This window comes from Lutjanus erythropterus, chromosome 15 (genome assembly GCF_056507025.1).
Source record: "Lutjanus erythropterus isolate fLutEry1 chromosome 15, fLutEry1.hap2, whole genome shotgun sequence".
In the NCBI taxonomy this organism is placed as follows: Eukaryota; Metazoa; Chordata; class Actinopteri; order Lutjaniformes; family Lutjanidae; genus Lutjanus; species Lutjanus erythropterus.
In genome coordinates, this window is record NC_139331.1 from 4,920,091 (window position 1) to 4,932,851 (window position 12,761).

The following is a 12,761-nucleotide window of genomic DNA, read 5'->3' on the forward strand; positions in this document are numbered from 1 at the left end:
ACCCCTATGAAAACAGAATACAAAGAATTTTTAGTATTATACTCAAATAAATTGTTTGATTATATGTTGTTACCTGCAGTGTCCTCAAGAAAACCAGAGTGACTGACAATGAAGGGAACAGCATCTTTTCTTCAAGAATTCTGTCAAAGTGGACGACGTGACGGGGGACTCGACTCAGGTTAATACCACAGCACTGAGACTGTGCTTAAAATAACAAATGTACTTCATCTGAGAAAGCCTGTTAGTGGTCCGCCTCCTGCTTGCAGAATTACAATTGTCTTGTTTCTATTGGTTACCATATTTCACCTCCATACAAACTACACTTTAAAGTGCCTCCGGTTTGGGACCAATTCTATTTTATATACTCCCACTTAGCGATGTCATTTGTAGATATATCACTTTTTTCCATCATCATGCTGATGATGCACAGCTCTGTGTTCTAGTAAGTTTAGGATATAGATAAATAATGAAATGACAAGTTCAGGAAATACAAAAGTGATAGATTTAGGATATATATAAGTAAAGATAGGTTTACTCTATAAAAAGTTCATTTGAAAATTGTTAGAGAAAGAAAGAGATTTCTTTGTCTCAAGAGACAATGTTCCATTCAAATGCCTTTTTCCTGCTGGGTTGAGGTTATTATGATTCAGAAAATAAAATAAAATCTTTAAAATAAATAATTTTTTAGCAGCTATTTTATTTATTCACATCTCATTTAGTCAAAGTCCAAGCCAAACTCTCAGATCTAGCTGCAGTCAGAATGCTTATGTGAATACAAAGATGTATTCAGGAAATAATTTATGGACAGTAGTGAAAATACTGAACTAAGCTTAAAAGGGTCCCTCTGAAGTTTTCATATAAAGAAACTACTTTTACATCCAGTATTTCTCAGCAAAACATGCATGTTACAGGAACTTGAGGAAATGGAGAGGGTGAGATTTCCCACTAGGCTATGGGTTTCATGCCCGTGTTAAATTCCAGCCTAAACAGCTTACTAACCTGTTAACATGCATGCATTTAAAAAAAAACAAATTGAAAATATTAATTACATTATCATAAGTTGGGTGCAGACCCCGTCAGTCCTCTTCAAGTAACACAAGAGCAAAATAAATATAAATTAGAACATGCTGCTCACATTAATGTTTATTGTACACAACAACAAATTGTTTTTTTATTGGCCACCTTGATTACTCATCAACAGATCTGGTCAGGTTTATGTTGACCACGTGTCCGTCTCTTTGTCCCCTCAGACCTGCCAGGTAGGTCTGAGGTTTGGGCATGCTGCTCTCACCGTCTCTCTTGCTCTGAGTGGCAGCGTCCCTGGGCAGCCAGGTCTGACTGACGTTCTCCCGTCTCATGTGGCTCAGATCAGTCTGCGCTGAGTGTGTCACTTTGGTCCGAAGATCAGCCTGCGATTATGAAATACAAACAGACGTGTTATTAAATCAGCAAGAATCATCCTGTCAGACCCCGAACGGATTCTTTAAATAGTGTCAATGAACACAATTCTTGGTACGTTGGAGAGTTTTTCTTCCCAAAAACAATAAAGTATGTATGTATACTGTATGATTGTTAATGGAAATGCAACGTGAACTCTGGCTCACCAGTTTCATAGCCTTTCTTCGCAGCTCCCACTCATTCCACTCATATGACCTGACAATGTTCGTCTCCACTGGGTGGAGGTCAGTCTGTGTGCCGCTCTCACTCTTGGTGACGGGCTTCACCATTAAACTCTCTCCTGGCTGCATCTGCAAAACCACAAGACAACAACACATTTGGATCGAACACCCAGCGAGGACAGAGTGAGGAAAAAGTGACGTTTCTGTGCAGGTAGCAGTGTGCAACGCTGTCAGACATAGTATCACTCTCACCACCACTAGATGTAGTCATAAATTATTTAAATAAGAAAATCAGGTTTGCAGCTTCCTATGACCGATTTTTGATTTTTTTTTTTGTTTCTACAACTTAAAGATTCAAGTTTATCTAAAGAAGAAAAGTAAATTGCAGTGCACTGCCTTGAAACTTTAAGTTGTCTCAACTTTTTTTTAACAGTGTGGTGGCTTTAATAAAGAAGTGTTTTTAGCTATCCACATATACTGTGTGTGTCTAAAATGAGGAATTTGTGTGGTAAAGCTGTGGCTCAATAACTGAAGTATGTACTTCTGTGTGAACGGAGCTGCTGACCTCAGAGTAAGGACTGACGGAGGAGAACTGCTGGTGGAGTTTGAGGAGATGAATGAGTTCAGGGAGGCGCTTGGCTTTCTCTGCCACCTCTTCGATGAAGTCGTCTGGACTGGAGGCAAATTTCAAGGCAGCTTCTTTGGAGCTGAAAACATAGAGCTTCTCTTTGTGTTTCAGGACGCCAACATGTGGATTACCTGCAAAACAAGTGACAAAATATTTCAAACTGAACAAACTTCAGGGACAAGCTGATCAGTCTGCATCCCTTTAAACAGAATGTATGTCCTGAGAAAAATTGCAAGATTAAAATAAGGCATGGATAAGAAATGTGACCCATATACATTTGTCAATTCTTAAGACCTCAGTATGCTTCAAGTGCTTACAGGATCATGTAACAGCCTCTAAAAAGCTCTTTTAGACAGCATGATTGTGCAGAGCCGACAAACAATCAGAGCTCCTCTTCTGTTTGTGATGTCCGTGGACAGAATCTGGGGATGTTGCCACTTTGGTGACCTCAGGACTGGATGTCTGCTTTTTGTAGTTTGCAGACAAGTGTGGAGCATCCAGAACGACAATCAGCACCTCCAAGCCTGAGGCCAACATAACCTGCCTGAAAACTGGGAGTGAGTCACTGCCCCAAGTGACGGTTCTCAAAGATCTTGTTTACAATGTGTCCTTGGCCAAAGACCGCCTACTCAACTGACTTCCTGTGGGTCCATCATTTGGCTCACTGTCATGCAAATGACATGATTACCTGCCAAGATAAGCAGCAGATGTTTGTAAAAAAACACTAACTGTGATATCCCCAGATTCCCTTAAAAAATCACACAGTTTTAGGAGTTGCTGAGTTAGGAGAAACTTTCAAAACTTTGTAAGATGCTGTTTAAGACAAATTCTTAATTATTTTCTTGTAAATCTGGCAAATGTTGCAACCTACATGAAGTTATATCTTTCTTTGTGTATCTGTTTGTCCCAGCATGTTGTCTAATACTGTTTGGCCACTGGTGAATCAGCGACAAAAAAAAGTGTATGCATCATAAAGAACAGCACCTGGCAGTAGAAGCCCATCTCTGTTCACAAGCGTATAGCCACAGACTCCGTTATATTCTAAGGGCAGATCATTGAAGCTGTCTACTGTTTCAGGCAGGAGCCACTCCTGTGTCTTCATCTCAGCTGGAACAACACGCTCATCTGAAAGGAAGCATGAAGAAGAACAACCACATTTAAAATCTCTCCGTTTCAGTCCAGTTTCTGTGAGACTCGTGGAACAGAATCACATTACTTTAGATGCTGATATCCCATATCTGTTGGTGACATCAGTCATACCTGAGGACTCAGTCATTCTCTGTTCATCTGTCTTCACCTCTGAAGCCTCCAGCAGGTCGTCCAGATAAGCTTCAGGAAAGATTTTGGCCTGAGAGGCGACGAAGGGCTGCAGATTGAGCCTGATGCTGTTGAGGATGTTGAGCAGCTCGGCCTCATCCTGAAGTCCAGACCACAGCTTTGACAGAGACTTGAACAGGGGCTGAAACACAGTATGAAGAATGAGAAGAAAGAGGCAGTAGAAATAACAAAAACTAAAGAAATTCAGGGGTTTATATATAGCATGCATAGCATAGCCATGTGGTATGAAAAATACACATATAAAATACACAAAATCACTAACAAAGTAAAAATGGTGTAAAAAAGGATAAATCGAAAATGCACAGTAAGTCATTTCTGCCACTAGAGGTCTCACATCAAAACAATGACAAAAGACAAAGTTTAACGATGTCATGAAGTGGTGTGGGTTCATGGGAGTTGTTGTCTCCACTGTTAAACTAACACCATAGCTGATGAAGTTCTATCTGATATGTCCCAGGCAGAACTGCTCATGGGTGGAGTATTATTTAAGCTTTATTTGCGTTACGCTTAGTCATGTTCACGGACTTCTTTCATCACTCTCTGACACATCAGTTGACGTTTCCTGTGTCTTCCTGGACACCATTGACAGGCGACCAAATGAATGTAATGCTGGGTTGCGCCTGAACTACGAGCAGGACAACGTAACCTTTACTTTCTCTGACTGTGTGAAAATCTTATGTTTTCATGTCATTAAAATATGAATCTTACTGGTAAATCATACTCATGCAGGCTGGAAGAAGAATTTACTGTGGTGCTGTACCAAGACACTTACAAAAACCTTTGCAGTGGGCACAGCTGTCTTTGACTTCACAGTTTCTTTCAGCAGATTCATCTGTGACAACAGCTCAGTCTGCAGGATCTCAGCGTGATTACCACATAAACATGCATCAGCCTGGTGGTAAACAGAAAACACATATTTATGAAAAATGAATCACCTGCCTTCTTTTACTTATTAAGCTGCAAAATGGATGACTGTTACGTCATTTCACATTATAATAGTAACAGATGTATCTACACAGACCATCGTTAGCAGCCACTGTTAGCTCACCAGTAACATTTTGAGGAAGACTTCATGCTGCCTGACGTTGTAGAGAGCTTGTTTGAGCAGGACGATGGGCACGTCACACTCTGCAGGCTGACTGTCGGGGTCTGTCAGCTTCTCCAGCACAGCTGTGTATTTCCACGCCAAACTCCGTGACGCACTCAGCTCGTTTTTGATGCCATCACTGGTGACTGGAAGAGCTTCGGCAAGAATTGTGGGAACTGTGGACGGAACGTAAAAGTACGACTCTGTATTTACAAATACAGTACTGATCATTTGAGTCTGATGATGTAGTTTAAGATACAAAATGTTATAATGTACAATGCAATAAAGTAAGGCTTCCCAGAGTCTGTCTGACGTTTTGAAACTTTAAAGGGTCACTTCAGATTATTTGAAGAGTGGTTATATTAGGTCAGTGTATTACCTACAGTAGATAGCAGTCAACACACCCCAGTTTGGACGAGCAGTAGGAGGAACATTTAGACACATAAAAATATCAATCAGTCAGTTTAAGTGTAAGTTTTATTTGGAATATTTTTACTGCTTTACCTTGCTGTAAGACAGACTTTTCCAACTGTTATTTTATTTTTATTTTATAATTTGTCATTTACTTCATTGTTTGGGGTGCCAGCCAGGTAACAGCCTGACAAAAATTTTCTAGTCCCACACATTCAAAATAAGCCAACACAAAGGTTGTATTCCTTAAGCGTACATCAATGGAAATGATCATGCAACCTTAAAATAAACATCTCCAGCAAAAGAGACAAACACACCACTCTGCTTTTCAAGAAGTAAAGAATATATTAATCCAAGAAGAGACACACTGATTTTCCAATAAACAAAACCACAAGAAGGTGAATTTAAGAGTTGAATTACTGAGCCCATAAGAAACGTCATCCCCCTTGCAAAAACACACACAGACACACACATACACACAGAGCGAAAAACAAAATAAAACCACAGTCTTTCCTTATTTGCATAAAACTGCCGTTATATAAGCCAAATGTTGCTCTCTCCAAAGCAAAAGTTAGTGTGTGTTATTGTGTGACTTTAGTGTTTTAAAGTGTTAGTTAAGATTCACTTAAGTCACACATTTTCCCATGTTGTTTGGTTGGTTTGGAGAGAGTGATATTTGGTTTATATAACAGCAGTTTGCTGTTGTGAAAGTCTGTCTGACAGCAAGGTGAAGCATGGAAAATCTTCTAAATATAGCACACACTTTTTAGGTGTCCAAAATACATTTTGCCGCTGACTAGGGCTGTCATGATACAATGATCTGGATCGATACATTGGTTCAGTGTTCAATGATCCAATATCGATGCAAAGTGAAAATATCAATCTATATTGTCACCGTTAAGATTCACCTTTATTTTGAAATTTCCATGGTATGTCTACATGAGAAATATGTGGAAGAGTTCAGTCATAAAATTGTTGAATCATAATTTAGTTGCATTTTGTGAGTTTACATAAATGTAACAGATTGTGGTAAATGGTCACATGATATTGTCATATATCATATATTTACATATTCTATGTATTCTGTGCTGCAACCTAAACTTGTGATTCAGACTGACACGAGTGTTCAGCTGGATGTGGAAAGTTATTCTAAAAAGCAGAGAGCTTCCTGTGTGAACCCGCGGTTTGAACCTCAGTTCCCAGGAATCATCTCATGAATGTCAGCGAAGTCTTCACTGACTGTTGCCAAGCTGGCTGCTGTGAGAGGACTTCATACCTGCTGAGTCAGCGGAGTCAGCGTTCTTCACTGATCTCGGCCAGGCCCGCTTTGTCATCTACTCAGAAGATGGTATTATTTTTCCCACCATTTAGAAAACTTACCTTTAAAAAACAAGCTGAATATTCTGTTAATGTGTCTTATCTTTAAAAAAGGAACATTAAATTGTTTGACATCTGATAGTAATACTAATGTGTGTTTAACAATTTTCATAAACCGAACTCTTGTTACGTCAGTAATTGTGTGTACTGTACTTAGATCCTGGCGGTCAGCCTCCTCTTCCTCCTTCTTGTTGGTCTTGTTGAAGAGTCTGATCCCTGTGACGATCATGGTGAGCTCACTGAGCTGCTGCTCCTTGTCCCTCTTCAAGAGCACCATGAAGACTCCCAGTTCAGTCTGAGGGAAGACGCTCTGCAGGGCGGCTGGGACGAGAGAAGCGGAGGAGAAGTCATTATCATCCACATTAAAACAATTACGCTGCAATGTACGCTTAAACAAAAAAGGATCTTACTTTTGAACAAAAAGGTTTTGAAATCATGGAACATCATTTGTGAGTTGTTAAAACTGGTGGCACTCCAGCAGGCAAAATTCTGTCACTGTGCTTTTACTGACTGAGTGTCAAAGTGTCAAACCTGTGGCCTCCCGCACAGTGCTGGCATCTGTAGGTGAGCCCATGCCGGAGCGCAGCAGAATGTATGTGACGATTTTCTGGTACAAAGCGTCCAACTCCTCCCGTGTTTGCACCCTGCTGTCAGTGATCTCTCTGCTCACTGTGCTCAGCCTGGACTCCACCAGACGGTGGTTCTCTTCAAGAACCTCACCTGCACAAAAACACACAGAACCTGCTTTGTCATGATATTCACATCAGAACACTAGTTCTTTCTTTCATTCATTCAGAATGCAGATACATTTAATTAGCTTTGATTCCAAGCTAAAGAGAGTTTTGTATCTTCAATTTCATACAGCGACACTTACGTCTGGAGGTGTAATTCAAACCAAAATACAACTGCATTTTGATCGTGTCGAGGGAGGGGCTGCACTTTTCCACCAGTTTATCCAGACACAGCTGTAAGAAACATTACAGATGGAGATTAGAAACAAAGGATCAGTATCGACACTGTGATGTTTGAAGCAGGGCTGTTGTCACCACTGTGGACACCGAAGTCACACACATGCTGGTTTTAGGAAACGGGAGGGAGATATATTCTACAGCGCAAACTAACACTGAATAAATAAATATCTCTAAACTCAGTCTGCTTTAAATTGGTCCACTTTTAGATGAACAAATAAATAAATATAAGAATTGAGCATTTCTCCACCAGAATTTTATGTTTAGCAGTGTGGAGAAACTAAATCTAAATGCTTTAGCTCTTCATGTTGGGAAATTAAATCAAATAGAACATGAAGAATTTAAGTAATTCAAAAAACTTCAATATATTTTCTGTGTGGTTTCTAGTCAAAATATTCTGCTGGGGACTTGGCCTCACGATCTCAGTATTTCTAAAATCACTGGCTGCAGTTCTGGCATGGAGAAAACAAACTTATTAAATTCCTAAATATTTGGATTAACTTATGGAATACAACTACAGTGTAAGTGAGTACAAAATAATGACAACAATGACAATATAATACCAGTATATTAGCTGTAACTTGTCCTCAAGATAATGTTTCTAGTACACTTGCTCAGTGTGAAAACATCAAAAAGTACAGAGGGATTCAGTGCAGCATCATCAACTGAGGGGGGATTAGTTAAGTTCATCTAAAGTAATCTATTACAGCAAGTAACTCACCTCTTCAAGTTTTTGGATGTCTTGTTTGGTCAGTGTCCGATCAACACTAAAGCCATTTCTTGGGTCCAACACGACAGCTTTCACCTGAGAAGATTTAACAAAGTGTAGAGAGCAGCAGTTCCCAGAATGGAGTTTAGAGCCATCAGTGGGTGTCAGACTGGGTTTAACATGAATTGCAGAATACTTTATTCTACAGAGTTTCAAAATACTACATCAGCGATCATAGAAATAAGTTCTTTTTTAAATTTAAAAATTCCTCAAAACTATTAATCAATTATAAGAGTAGATGCAGACTAATTTAATAGTCATTTCATAGGATATTTGTTGTTGGGTTTATTAGTTTGTCTAGCTGTTCCTCCCTTTGTTGTGTGCAATTTACTGATTGTTTGGTTGATTTAAAAACAAGAAATGTTGACACTGATCAAATAATGAATTGGTAACTGCACACTGTGCACTATTTTAAAATTGCAATCCTACTAATAATACCTATTTTTACTGAATGTATCTTTAATCTGATTACTAATTGTCAACTGTAATGGAGTAATTTAGCTACTTTTTTGGTATCCAGATTACGTATTATCTCGTTACATGCAATCCGTTACTCCATAAACTAGTAGATAACTTATGCCCTTTTCATTAAAATCGGGTGTGCATGAAGAGTAAGAAGTACATATTAGCCTTACAGCGTCCAAACTGGACTTAACGATGACGCATTAGCGTTTGGCTAGCTACCGTTAAGCTAACTAACCTATAGATCTAGCTAACGTTAGCTCAACAGCAGGTTAGTTCAGGTTATTACTTACTGACCATGAAAGCCACCAAAGTGTCCGAGACCACATGTCCTCTGACCACACACTGCTGCGCTATTTCACTAATAAGCCTTTTAATGACGTTTCCTGCTTGGGCTCCAGGCATTTCTACCAATAAAAAGTTATTAATTTTAGCTAGTTAATTGGTACTGACACAGCTAACTGGTTACATATACTACGGTCTGTTGATAACTGGTCGTCATAGTAACACGGCGTCACCCAAGGCTGTATTAGGTGACCGGGTCCACTAGAGGGCGCTACAACAGACCTGTTCCACAGCAGCCGTTTAGTGTAAACACAAGTGTAAGCAATTATACTAATTAAGGTTCTGTTCCATTCAGGTCAAACAGAATCAAGGTGCTGCTCTGGTAGATGCTGGCTCACTGGAAAGGCTCTGCTACACTAAATGGAACGGGACCTTAATTAGTACCATTGCTAACACCCGTGTTTACACTGCTATTTCAAGTCAACAGAACACATTTTATATCAATGTAAAAAAAAGACACATTTCAGTCATTGTTGCAAAGGAAGGTACATTTACAATTCAAATTATGACAAACCCAATAATAATACATTTAAGAATTTAAGGCTTAATACATTTAATTGAATTATATTCAAAAGGGAAACAAATACTTACATTGCTAAGAAATTGTGATTTTGCAAGACTACAAAAAAGGGTTGTAAGAGATGAACTTGTTTAAGTAAGTCCTCATATTTTTCTATTTAATTTTTTATATTTGAGGAGGTATAATGTACTGTATTAAATGTGGAATTGACTTCAAACTTCTGCAGTCTTTAACAGTGGATGCATATGATAGGACTAGTAGAAATTCCATTCTTACTGGAGTGATTCCCATTTATTTCCTGCTTAGACAGCCTCAGGAATGCATTTATTCAGCTAGAACTGTGGAAAATACTCGAACTGAACAAAAAGGAACACCACAAATGATGATTAAAATATTTATTATAAAAACAGACATGACTTAAATAGCATGGTTTGGGTGAAAAATTGCTAGACTCAGTCCAGACTGTTACAGTACATTTGGAGGAGGAAGAGGAGATCCTGTTCTCTTCAAACTACAGCCAGTGAACAAGGCAGGCTGAGCAGTTCATCTCTGTCCTTAGATAAGACTCACACTGAGCTCCAAAGTCACATTTAACGCCGATTTCCACTTAAGAGCTGAGCTTTAGGTCACATGACAACTCTGTGCCTTCAGAGAAAAAATACAAAGAAAAACATGCAGACAAAGTATGCAAAAATGCACAACTAAATTACATGCAACAAAATAATTCCATGCAACGCAGACTAGAGTATAAATACAGAGAATAAATACACAGGGTTGACAAAGGGTTTTTTTTCAGGAACCACGGTAATGAGATCACTGCAGCAGACGTTGGAACACCTTTCACAAAAATCAGTGCTACTGTGCAAGTGTTAAAATCCACACAAGCATGTTCTCAGATCAGAAGATACACAAGAAAAAAGAATTTGTGACAAGACACTGCACGCAAATAGAAAAATTATTCAAGACGATTTCAACTTGACACAAACGACAGAACACTGTACCTGCAGCAGTAGCATTTAACACCGTCTGATTATTTAAACAGACTGAAATAAAGTGATAGGTATTACCAGACCAGTGCTACACCTCACATCTCTCAACCACCATGGACCTGCACTTCATTATTACTAACACTTAACCAATCAAAAGTCAGCTCAGGTGGACAATCAGCATGTGGGAAAAGAACCATTAGTGACACAGAACTCAGCCAACTGATTTTTTTTAGAATATAAACTTCATATCCCACAAATCCACAGGCTTCTCCTCTCCAGTTCACATTACTGCAGCAACACTAAACATTCATGTACATTGATGTTTTACTTTTGGGAGACATCACGCTTGATGAGTTTTAAGGCTCACTGCTTGGGGGAAAAGTGAGAAAAATTGTAAACAAAGTAATGAAAACTGTAATGTTATGAGAAAGTCATACTGCTACTTAATTCTTTTACAAGTTGTAAGGAATATATTGTAATGATCAGGGGAAGAAGTCTTACAACAATTAATATTTTGAGAAAAAAGTTGTAATGTAATGACAAAAAAGTCACAATGGTGAGGGGGAAGAGTCACATTACAAGTAAAAATTCAAAATATTAAGAAAAAGGTTGTAACGTTTAAAGAAACAAGAATTAAGTCATAACATTTTGAGAACAGTTTTCTTTCATAACAGTGGCCCAAATAAACCATCATAAAGATAATTTACTGCTGCTATACTGATAAAAAAAAAAAAAATTCTAGTTATGTACACTGCACAGCTGCACTGGTCCAAAATTCAAATTTTATGCAACTTTCACCATGTCTAAGACATAAAGATAATGTGTTATTCTGAATTTACTTTAAATTTTGTAAAAATACACACAGTAATTTGATATTAGATTAATATATAGTCATCATATTGAGTTTATGTCCCTCAGCTGCTTATTGTGGAAACAAAGTTGGCAGACATCAATTAAAGGCCAGCTTCAATTTTAGTCCCTCAACCACAAACATTAATACACTTGTGCTTAAATTCTCAGGACACAGAAATATATTCCCAGAATGGGAAACTTAAGACAGTTGAAGGTTCTTGAGGGACAAAAACATTGACAGACAGGAACACCACTTTCATCCTCGCCATGTTGCTGGATCAATAAAGCAGGCAGCAGGCTGACTGAAACCCACTGGTGTCGGGATCCACAGTGATGACGGTAAAACTGACTCCACAAACAAACTCATCAATACATAAAAAAAGACAAATAATTAAAAGAGGACCAGTCCATGGCACTGTATTAGAGCTGGAGGTATATTGCACTTGGTAAAATTATATTATTTAATTCATTATTAGAGTCCAGCGTGCCCACCTTCCAGCCTCAGAAGCACTTCCTGAAGACGATCTGCGGGCCATACTCCTCATATTCTTCCTGACTGATCCACGCAGAGCTGAATGTGGGCAGGTTGGCCAGCACTGCTCCTCCACTCCACACCGAGAAGTCTCTGTGCTTGGGGCTGGTGACGCGGACGCTCTCAGCCATGTCGCTGGCAACCAGTCCTTTGATTTCAGTCTGGAGCCGCTCAGGCAGGCCGGCCAGCAGAGTATTCCCACCTTAAGCAAGAGATGAAAAAACAAAATCAAGGCATAAAGCGTGACAGGCTGTGCTTTTGATTGGCTGGCACAGCTGGAGAGCATCTGGGAGCCCTTGGACTGTTGTGTAACACCTTAACAAGAACCAACTGTTACCTGACAGCACAATGTTTCCCAGGAAGCAGCGCCGCAGGTCAATGTCTGAGCCGAGGATTGACTTGAAGACACTCTCATGCATCCCATAGTGGTCCCGTCCAATCAGCTCAGGTTTGAAGAGGATCTCAGGGGCCCTGGATGAATGAGGGGGAGAGTGGTGGACTGTTAGAAGAGGTAGTTGCCCTGTCTGAGGAGTGTGCTCTGAACAGAGGGACCTGGACTGTCTCAACAGTCTGACATGTGGGCTGCACCTGTCGGACGAGGCTCTCCGATACCAGATCTCAAGGGAGTATCTGATATTTATTCTACAAGATCAAAGCCAGGTAGACAAGGTAATTCCCAAAATGGTGGGTGCCAAATAATTTTAAAATCAGTTTTAGCCAGATCAGTTATTGTTTGAAGTTGAGTTTGAGGGGTCACAACTGTTATTAATTCCACAGATATTTGGTAACAAATCAAGATATCGGACAACTTAAAACCTGGACCTGCTGATGATGCTGGATGACAAGAGGATCAAAGTGACTGCA

At 39.4% G+C, this 12,761-nt stretch overlaps 2 protein-coding genes across 2 annotated transcripts in view; both read right to left on the reverse strand.

Moving 5' to 3' along the window:
• Positions 1-679: 679 nt before the first annotated feature.
• On the reverse strand, positions 680-9,132 carry cfap206 (cilia and flagella associated protein 206). The gene is made up of 12 exons (XM_084737384.1): positions 8,957-9,132; positions 8,150-8,233; positions 7,329-7,425; positions 6,992-7,180; positions 6,614-6,781; positions 4,634-4,848; positions 4,358-4,477; positions 3,508-3,706; positions 3,232-3,372; positions 2,185-2,378; positions 1,605-1,748; positions 680-1,409 (listed from the first exon to the last, which is right to left on the reverse strand). Exons 1-12 carry the CDS (start codon positions 9,062-9,064, stop codon positions 1,188-1,190), a joined length of 1,881 nt encoding a protein of 626 aa, XP_084593510.1. The 5' UTR covers positions 9,065-9,132; the 3' UTR covers positions 680-1,187.
• Positions 9,133-9,904: 772 nt separating this feature from the next.
• The window catches only part of LOC146313899 (uncharacterized), a 29,907-nt gene continuing 27,050 nt past the window's right edge, over positions 9,905-12,761 (reverse strand). The window contains exons 22-23 of the mRNA XM_084737207.1: positions 12,235-12,368; positions 9,905-12,099 (exon numbers count right to left, since the gene is read on the reverse strand). Of these exons, the coding sequence (XP_084593333.1) occupies positions 11,867-12,099; positions 12,235-12,368 (367 nt within the window). The 3' untranslated portion in view covers positions 9,905-11,866. The remainder of the gene's footprint in view (positions 12,100-12,234; positions 12,369-12,761) is intronic.

Excerpts from the sequence above, each read along its gene's own strand:
- cfap206 (XM_084737384.1), bottom strand. The coding sequence starts at position 9,064 with ATGCCTGGAGCCCAAGCAGGAAACGTCATTAAAAGGCTTATTAGTGAA. Across the intron at positions 7,426-8,149 it reads ACATCCAAAAACTTGAAGAG|CTGTGTCTGGATAAACTGGT; the intron begins GTGAGTTACTTG and ends TGTTTCTTACAG. Across the intron at positions 7,181-7,328 it reads TTACACCTCCAGACGTAAGT|GTGAGGTTCTTGAAGAGAAC; the intron begins GTCGCTGTATGA and ends GTTTTTGTGCAG.